The 10083-nt window shown below is 42.6% G+C and overlaps 1 protein-coding gene across 1 annotated transcript in view; it reads left to right on the plus strand.

Annotated features, from left to right (window-relative positions):
- Positions 1-8198, plus strand: part of ATP2A2 (ATPase sarcoplasmic/endoplasmic reticulum Ca2+ transporting 2) — a 41019-nt gene extending 32821 nt beyond the window's left edge. Inside the window, exons 16-20 of the mRNA XM_031592609.2 lie at positions 33-235; positions 600-685; positions 1159-1292; positions 2190-2307; positions 2428-8198. Of these exons, the coding sequence (XP_031448469.1) occupies positions 33-235; positions 600-685; positions 1159-1292; positions 2190-2307; positions 2428-2697 (811 nt within the window). The 3' untranslated portion in view covers positions 2698-8198. The remainder of the gene's footprint in view (positions 1-32; positions 236-599; positions 686-1158; positions 1293-2189; positions 2308-2427) is intronic.
- Positions 8199-10083: the final 1885 nt, after the last annotated feature.

Raw genomic sequence — 10083 nt, forward strand, 5'->3', positions numbered from 1 at the left:
AAGCTTACATAACTGGTCGGTTTTCCTTGTAGCATCTTCTTGACAGCTGCCCTGGGTTTTCCTGAAGCTCTGATTCCTGTCCAGCTGTTATGGGTGAACCTTGTGACAGATGGTCTCCCTGCTACTGCTCTGGGCTTTAATCCTCCTGATCTCGATATCATGAACAAACCACCCCGCAACCCCAAGGAGCCACTGATCAGTGGGTGGCTCTTCTTCCGTTACCTGGCAATTGGATGTAAGTAGTCAGAGCTGCTTGTTTTTTCTGAAGGAAGCTAAAGCATGTAAACTTTTCTCCATGATCCACTTTGAAAGCAGCACCTGATCTTTTATGCTCGAGTCTTGAAAGCTAGCAATAGATATTCCATGGAATTGGTTTTGTTTGCATTTTATTCATTTTTTGGTGTGTTTGCATGTGGTGCTATGATAAAATGGTAAAAGCTGTGCTTTTTCTTTCTGTTGGTAACAACGGAGGCAGAAAAAGCCATAGTTGTGTGACATAAGCATGACATTTACCACTTCATCAGAACCTTTTGATTTTCGACAAGAGGTCTTATCAATGGGATTCGTTGCACTGAAAAAAGCACTTTGTTGTCCTTAAGGTTACGTTGGTGCTGCCACAGTGGGTGCTGCTGCTTGGTGGTTTATTGCTGCTGATGGTGGTCCAAGAGTTACCTTCTACCAGCTGGTATGCACTCCGTTTCACTTCTTGGAGGGGGTGAGGTGGGAGGGAAGGGACACTTATAATTTCGACTTGAAAGGACTGTAGAAAAATGCAGTATTATATAAAGATGTTTTGTGTAATGACTTTTTTTTTCAAACTTGATTCATGTTCAAGCTTTGTTGCATTATTCTTAATTCTGATATGAAATTCTTAATTCTTAATATTGAGCTGAAAATTGGTGTGCCTAAACTTGTAAAGCATCGCAAAGAGCAAGTGGTGTCCTGTAAGTAGAGACTAACAGGAAAATTTCTAATGCTGTTGAACAGCTTTGGGGTTTTTTTGCTTTTAGTGTCATATTAGACACCTCTGTGTCTCCTGTAGTTCAGTGCTTGCAGGATTTGTATTAGAAAGTTTTTTTTAATACTGCTCACTTCCTAAGCCTGTTTTACATTCTGAAAGTTGAGCTGTAGAAATGAGTTCACATTTTCCTGTTTCAGAGTCACTTTCTGCAGTGCAAAGAGGACAACCCAGACTTTTCTGGTGTCGACTGTGTGGTTTTTGAGTCTCCGTATCCAATGACAATGGCTCTTTCTGTACTTGTCACCATAGAGATGTGCAATGCCCTCAACAGGTTTGTATCTCCAAATCAAGAAGGAAAGCTTTTGCATAGCTTATCTAAAGATGTACCTTCTGTGTAGCCCAGCTCTCTTAGTTTCTGGACAGCTCAACTAGTAAATAATGAGTCATGTTTTCTTTCCAAATCCTGGTAGTGCAAACAAAATGACTCTCCTAGATAGCACTTGAGACCTCTTATCTTAAGGTATATTGTTAATCCTGCCATCATTCTGGCATTTTAGTAAGCATGAGCAGCTGAAATATTTTCCATTATTTTTAATCTTAAGATTAATCAATCAGATTATCCCTCCTATGTTGGTATTAGGTGATACCAAGGAGAACTAAAATAAGAATATTGAAGATATGGAAAATAACTTTTCCTGCCCTAAGGGAGTGTGGGTTTAGCCAATTAATGTTAGATTATAAATGGAAACCACTAAATAGCACAGTGTCAAGGGTATATTTCTTCAAATAGCTTAGAGGTCAGTTAATTTTAAAAACAAACTAAATACAAGTGTACTGCAGTAGTCCTACATAATAAGACACTGATCTACATTTGATGTTCTGGATCTCAGGCTCTTCTGCAGCATAGCCTAAATGCAGACTGGATCTGGAAAGCAGATTTTTAAGAGTAAGCATTACAAAGGTGCAAAGATCTGACCCTCAGTACGTGCAGTCTTTAACTGAGCTCTGAGGGAACAACTGGACAGGCAGGAAGGCTGTCATGTGCTGCTATACCCAGCATTTCCAATATCAAAGTTGTAACCTACTTAAACAAAATCTGCTGTCCTCCTTTCCGTGGTGACTCGGATAACTGGGACTTGCCACGCTGCTTCCTTCACAGCAGTTAGTGATTCACTGAATTTCCTTTGGTGCCTTGTATGTACACACACGTACCGTGTTTCTTTTGCAGTCTGTCAGAAAATCAGTCCCTAATGAGGATGCCCCCATGGGAGAATATCTGGCTGGTGGGAGCAATTTGTTTGTCCATGTCACTCCACTTCCTTATCCTCTATGTGGAACCACTGCCGGTAAGTGCTTCTGTCTTGTGTCCATCCCTGAGCTCAGAGGTGGAGCACAAAACCTTGTGTGGAGCTTAAGGCAAAGGGACGAAGGCGAAGCAAAGCTGTAATGCTTGGCTGTTCTTTCAGATTATCTTCCAGATCACGCCTTTAAATGTGACGCAATGGCTGATGGTATTGAAAATTTCACTACCTGTCATTCTGCTGGATGAAACACTTAAATACGTGGCCCGTAACTACCTGGAACCTGGTAAAGATAGTGTGCGGCCTGCCACCAAACCGTGTTCTTTGTCAGCATGCACCGAAGGAGTTTCCTGGCCCTTTGTGTTCATTACCCTGCCCTTGGTTATCTGGCTTTACAGCACAGACACTAACTTTAGTGATATGTTCTGGTCTTGACTGACATGGTGACAGTTTTACATTCAAAGGAAAAGTTTAACTTAATCAATTTTTTTTATTGTTTAGAGCAACTGTCTATTTCTGCTGAATTTTCACATGAACATATTTGCCGGTGATGGAGGTTTCATATTCTAGGTTTGGGTTTTTTTTTTTTGCTTTTTCTTCAATGGGGGCAATATATTCCTCTTTTATACACAGTTAAAGTGTCCATTGACATGTACAGAGAACTAACACTATTTTATGCAAATATTTTTTTGTAGATGAAAAGCATGTACAGTGTTCTGTTCAATAGTTTATTCATCATGTAAAAAAAAAATTTTCTTTTGAGCCAGCGGACACTATCAAACTAAATTGGCAGCAGATTTTAGGGAATGAATGTGTGTCGTCTAAAACTAAAAAGAAAACAAAAGCATGTAACTGTTTGTCTTCTGCATGGTCATCCAAACTTAATTTGTCATACGGTCAGATTTTATTTTATTCATAAGCCGAACTTTCTGCATTGGGTAGAGAGTGCTGCTGCCTTGGTCAGCATTTCTTCTTGGTTTCCCCTCTTCCTGCTCCCTTGCTCTGGGTTCTTGACTGTCCTTGTTTACACCAGTTTCTGTATGAGGTATGCCTAATCTTGCTCGTGCAGAAAATGCCATTCCAGGTGCAGCCTGCTGGGGTTCTTCCATACTCAACTCACACAGGTTTTTGTTTTTTAGAAAAGATTATTTATTTAAGTGTCTATTGTATTTTTATTGTAAGAGACCTTGTTTTGCCAGCGTTGCCCGTGATGCAGGGATAGGGAGGTCGACTTAAATCCAAACCAAGCCTTTTTAACCGACACAACCTGTTATATTTCCAAAAGAGGGTTTCAGTTGATTTTTTTAATACCTTGTGTGTCAGATTGTTTCTCCCCCGCCATTTTTAAGATCAAAATTTGTAATAAGACCTGGAAAAATAACTTGCACTGCATAGCTAGAAATGGGATTGAGTACACTTAGGGCACTAATGATACGTCGTGTACATGGAGTTGCTCTGCTGGCCTGTTGTTAGCCTGACTTGAAGTAACAAGCTCGTGTGTGTTTTTTGTAAAATCTGTAAATAGCACATGACCAAATTGAACATATTGTATAGAACTATTTTTATTTTGATGTGGCACTAACCACCTTCATTATTACGGTAAATGTTAAAGCATGTTTTCAAATTCAGTCCTGTACCAACAATGTGTAAGTCATTAACAGTCCTAACTGTGGTGTTTTTCTCCAATGCCTTCCAACTTTCATCGACTAAAGTGAGTATTTCTCTTCCATTTCACCATGCCAGTGGTGACTTGCTGTAAAATAGCGTATGCTGTATTCATGTTGAAGAATAAATAGTAATTTCCTTCATTCCCATGCTGTGTTTTGTCAAATTCTGCTGTGCTACATTATTATCACCACTTTAGACTCTTGCCTTATGGTATGGAGCTCCACTTATTGATTCTGAAGGTAAAGAGCTTGCTTTTGTTTTGGCATATTTTAGATCTTACGTTGTAGCACTGAAGAGCCTTAGCACCTCCATGATCTTAGCTTCTGCTCTTAAGTTGGAGATAAAACTGGATAAACCTCTTACTGAAGACGGTGACAGCTGTTTATATGAGTTTTTAGTGTCCAGAACCCTTGTGGTCAAGTGCTGGCTTATCCTTAAGCTTTTTCCTGCTCTGAAATGTGGGGATGCCCTCAGAGCAGACTGGCCCATCTCCTCTAATTGCTAATCCCAGTGCTGTATGTGCAGGTGCTCCTCTTTGCAAAAACAGCTTGTTTCCAGAGCCTGGAAATACTTTGAACCACAGTCACATGATAAGACAAAAGAACAGGCTTGGCTTAACAGGATAGGCTTTGAAAATTGTCCTGGGGTCACTGTGCTTTTGTGGAGTAGCAGGTGCTGTGTTATCTTGTGTTGGCTTGACTTTAATAATCCAATTCAAACAGCTTTCTTATTCCTCACAGAGGAAAATGGTAGTTAAAAGCCATGTTCTGCTGGTGCCAGCTGGAATCCAGTGAGCACAGCTAATCCTTTAGGTTTCGGTCTTCAAATATATGTGCTAACCCCAAAATACACAGAACCTGTTTGAAATCCCACTGCACTGTGAATTCTTGCTGTTTGTAGAAATACTGACTTCCTTTCACTGATGCTGAAGTGACCTGGGGATGTGGACCTGATATAATAGGTGTTCTGCAGGACTGCAGGCACTGATCTCCCTTGAATGCTCTCTTCAGTGTGGCAGAAACCTGTCTGTTCTGTATCACCATAAGGCCAATGGCCAGCACCAGTCAGGTGCTGTATCAATATTGAATGAGCAGTGTGAGGCTTGCCTGTTTCCTGACACAGGGAACCAATAGGTCACATGCATCTATTTTGGTCTGAAGGAATCCTAAATCACAGGTGTTGTCATTATTTGTTTTAAAGAACAGTAGCAGGTGTGCTCCCAGCACTGTGGCCACACTGCTGAGAATTCTGCTACCTAATACCTTTCTTCCTGTCTCTAAGAAGCTGAAGGGGAAAATGACTGGAGAAATTAAATTTGGTCTTTCAACACCTTCTGCAGGATCTCTGTCTTACACACTTAGCTGTGTGTGTTGAAGACAAATCTTGCTGAGAGCTCTCATAGCAATTAACTCGGGGTATCTCACTTGTATGTAGAGCCTTCTGTTGCTTGGAGTTTACCTTTTGAGAGCTGGGCAGCTGGTGGGTAAATGTGGCATTTATCCATCTGATGGCATCTGCAGCCTCAGGAGCCCAGTTCTGTTAGAATGTTCCTAGCTTGTTTGGGCTGTCTTCATCTACCTGTTTTTTCTCATGTTTTTCCTGGTCTTGTCTGGATTTCCTTGAGGAGATGGAGCAGTAGGTTTCCCTATGATCAGCACTTAATGCCATTCAGTGGCAATGTCACTGCTTTCAGTACTTGTGCTTTCCCAGTGTCACTGCTATGAGATGGGTGCCAGGCTGACATGGACTTAGCATGGACTTCGTAGCCAGCATCTCAAAACTGAAGTTTTTGCTTAATCTCCTTGTCCTGTATTTCTGGCCTCCTCACTGTACTGGGGTCATCTGGGGACAGAAATGGAACTCCTGTTTCAATGTGTTCGCCCTGTGAGCATGCTAACAGAAGCACTTATGTAGGTAGAAGAAACACAAAGGTATCTGTTTTATCTCACTCTATTTTTAGAAGGTAACTTCCTACCTTTTGTTTCCCTTTGCTCTCATCTCACAGAGCTGCTTCATCTCTGCAGTCTTCTGGGTTCTGTAGCATCCTTAGTGCTGTTGCATACTGCTGCTTTTTCTTTTGGGGGGGTTGAGATTGGTATCCATCGTGATTGATGGTGCACAGAACATAAGGCTACAGGCCTATGTTGGGGAAGCAGTGGGTTTTGCTATGACAGCAGCTTCTCCTGAATTCAGTGTTCTGTGGGTTGGTCCAAATCAGAGCAAAGATGATGGTCAGGCAGCTGCAGTCATGTGTCAGCAGCGTGGAGACAAAAGCTTTTATCTTCCCTGTGCCCCAGGCTCTCTTAGCTTTCACATGTGAGTGGTTCCAAGTCCCACTTCAGAGCTCCACAGCTAGCTGTGCCTCTTTGTTGCTCAGGCACTGAAATCAGTTCATGGTTTTTGCCCAAAGCATTATTGCAAAAAAAAAAAAATAATAATCAGTATGAAAGAAGCTGCAGAAAAATACACACAGTCTGTCAGTGCTGCGAAGCTCGTGGTTGTAGAGGGGCCATTCTGGAAAAAGCTAATGGTAAGAAAACGAGTTCTTAATCTGATGATAAAATGCAGTACAGCAGTCCTCTGTCACTGTTCCAAGAACACAGCTGATGCACAGAATATATCTGGTAACTGCTTAAAGACTGTTGAATTCGCTGAGATGAAGGGAAGTAAAACTGATACAAAGCTGTCTGTCTCTTGCACCTGTCTTGTTTACCTTTTTGCACTTCTAACCATTAACTGTTTCCCTAATCTCTGCTATTTACATCCTTAATTACATTAATATCATGCATTCTCAAATCCTAGCAGGAGAAGCTAAATTTTAGTGTTGAAGCAGAGTTTTGAAGAGGCACCACTCAGTTCCAGGCAGTCAGAGATGCACAGTTCTTCCTGACACAAGGCCAACCTGGTGCTGTGCTGTGGGGTGAAGTACACTCAGAGCTGGGTTGTACTCTACCCCTTGCCTACACATTAATCTGCTTAGTTAATGACTTCTTTAAAGCTTTCCTACTGCTTCACAGAACGAGCTGCAAAGCTTGAAAGAGGGACATTGTTAGGTCACTCCTGGGCTAAATCTGCAATATAATGTCTCAGATGGGGAAAAAAACATCTTGAAGGTATTTTTAGATTGGGGGAAAAAAGCTCCGACTGTGTAATGTGAGAACTTGGAAGTAAAAAGTGAAGTGAGACTTGAGGCAGGGAAGCACGGGAGCTCTCCAAACACACCTCACTTTCCTTTGCAGCCTTTGGCAGGGAGTGCTGCTGATAAAGGCTGCTCTGCTGGGTTCAGGAGAGCTGAGTCGTGCTCCAGAATGCCCCGGCTTTCAGAACAAAGTAACCTGAGAGTGTCCCTTCAATGACAGAGCAGTTGGTTATCAGACTTAACATTCTTTCTTCTGTCACTGTAGATCTTAGTCTTGCTTTTAGAACGTTACTTAGCATTCATCCTTTCATTAACTGATACCTTTTCTTTCTTTCCTTTTCAGCAATACTGGAGTAATCGCTTCCTAAACAATTTTGCAGAAATGTGAGGTTGTTTTGTTGCGTGCATGTGTTTTTAGCAACACATCTACCAAAACTGCTGCATGTATCATGTGTAAAGATTCTTTGCTTTCCCTCAAAACAAAGCTCATTGTGTTCTCTGTGGAAGAAATGTGTGGTACCAGTAGGACTTCAGATGTACAAATGTGCAATATAGCTTACAGAATTGGAAACTCTCTCCAGAGAAGTTTGGGTTCTGTGCTGCATGGAGAAGAGCTTGTTTATCCCTGAACAAGAAGCGCTGAGCTGTCAGCCAATTTTCCATATTCCTGTATGTAAAATGTCAGTTTATAAAATGTACAATATCAAAATAATGCATGCCTTGGGTTGTAGACAAATCTGTATTGTATCACCCGAACATACTGCTCTATAACAGCTTATGTACAATGCGATCCTATTTATAAAATCCATGGACAAGACTACAGCTGAATGTTAAACTGTGAGCCTCCAGTTCATAACTTTGGGTTTTTTTATCATGTGTGCAAATCGACCTGTTTTGCACTGTAACGTAACTTATTTAAATCTAAGGCAGTGAGACAGATGTTGGTGCAATACAAAATATCGTGATGCATTCATCTAGACAGCAGCAAATGACTCAGCCAGTTACCACAGCTGCATGTGTGACCTTTAGAAGCTGTAAATAAGATCAGTTGTCTACTTCCATGCTGACAGTAAGAAGCATCACACCCAGTTTCATTTGTATCAGGTAAATAAATTTATTCTACAATACATACCTGGCGTGTTATTTGATGCACTTTGTGTTCTGCAGGTGCGTGCGTGCGTCCTTCAGCCTGCTCTGACATTAATGCCGGATGGCACAAACTCACACCAACAGCATTGCACTCTTTCCTTCTAGAACTATGCAGATGCCAGCTGCTCTTCCAGCACTATGACCTCCTCGCTGGTGTGATTTCCTCTGCCCAGGGGCTTGCGTGTGTGTTTAAGGGACACTGTCAAGTAGTTTGATCACTCAGTTGTTTTTTTTTTTTTAAATGCTCCTCCATTGTTTGTAAATCCCTCTGATAAACTTAAAATAAACATTTCTTTCCCAATTACACGTTCATTTTTTGTCCTTTTCTATTTTCTAAATCCTTTCAGAGCTTAGTAGCTGCTTGGCTTTTTCCTCTTCCCCAGACAAAGGAAGATGAACCACCTGTGTGCTTGCTACACCCCGCCTGCACTGGCCAGCCTGCACTCAGCTGCACTGGGGCTCTCTCTGTTCCTGAAACCTGCACACACCCACAAGCTCCCAGACCTCCTTAAGCATTAAGCAAGACTAAAGCACTCAAGGGATAAAAGCTACATCTGCCAAGTGTCCTCTGATGCTCTGCTCTAAATCTCATAAACTAAGTTTTGTTTGGAATAAGAGGAGGGGAGTAAGGGTACAAGCAGAGCCTCTCTAAATAAGCAACTTCAAAAGCGAGTAATGTGTTTTAAATTAAATGTAATGCCTCTTAAACTCAGGGCTGCGATAGCAGCACAGTGCTCGCAGGCAGTGTTATCCAAATTAGGTGACGTCTGAGACCCTTCAAAAACAACAGCACGAGGTTTAAAAATACTAAAGCTGAATTCCACCGTTCAGCTCCACTATATGATGTTGGGTGCTGCGCTGATACATGGGGCTGAACTGCTTTTCTGGGCTGCTTCCTACTATGGTAGTGTTGCTCTAAGCGAGCTGAGCTCTGCTCCTCACCTCTGGGCCAAAGCTGTCAGAGCAGAGAGCAGCTCTCAGCGCTTATCTGCAGCCGCAGCTCTTCCCTCTGCCTTATTTATGGGCTGGCTTCAGCACGCAGCGCTGCCACCAGCCAACCCAGCAAGCTGTTGTGCTGCTCCTGCACAGCACCAGAAGGCAGCGGCGCGTGTCTGTTATGCTGTACGTGGACACCTGAGTTCAACAACTGAAAGGATTTGTTCGCGCTACGGTGGAAGAAAGCGCCTCGTTTGAACGCCTCTAGCGTGGCTGTAAGGAAACCACCAGAAAAATGAGGCTTATTTCATCAGCTAAAGGCAGCCAAAGTCTAGTTTTGCAAAGACCAAACTCTTTATTTTTAAACATTTTTAAGTTACAATCTGTAAGCTTACCCAGTCCCCCAAGCGGACTGCAAGCAGTGCTGCCACGCAGAGAAAACTTGGAGCAGCTCAGTGCACTGCTAAGTACTCACACATAAGGGTATGGGGTGAGAGATGCTGAGATAAACACCTTCATCTTCCCCCTCCTCACCTCCCTGTGACTCCCTGGCCCTACAGCAGTGCAGGGGTGGGCCCACGCCCACAGCTCCCCCAGCTCTCAGGCATTACAGACACGTTGCATCAAACACAGCACAGAGGGCAGAAATAGCCCCATTTTTACACCAGGGTGAATTTAATTGTGTGAGATTAAAACCCACACCCACCTCCGCAGTTGTGGGAGAGAACTGAGTAAAGCATTTGGTAGAGGAGAGAGCAAATTTGCTTCGCAACTTCAGTGAGGAAAAAGCCTCAGGAAAACCCCCAGGCCGAGCCTACAGAAGCAGCAGAAGAAAGCAGGCAGCCCCTCTCCTGCTCCTGCAGAGCCTTAAGACATTTTACTAGAACAATTCACCTGCAGCACTAAGTGCTCTACAGTATATGGAGCAC

The sequence above is a fragment of the Phasianus colchicus genome, chromosome 18 (genome assembly GCF_987193195.1).
Source record: "Phasianus colchicus chromosome 18, bPhaCol1.hap1.1, whole genome shotgun sequence".
In the NCBI taxonomy this organism is placed as follows: domain Eukaryota; kingdom Metazoa; phylum Chordata; class Aves; order Galliformes; family Phasianidae; genus Phasianus; species Phasianus colchicus.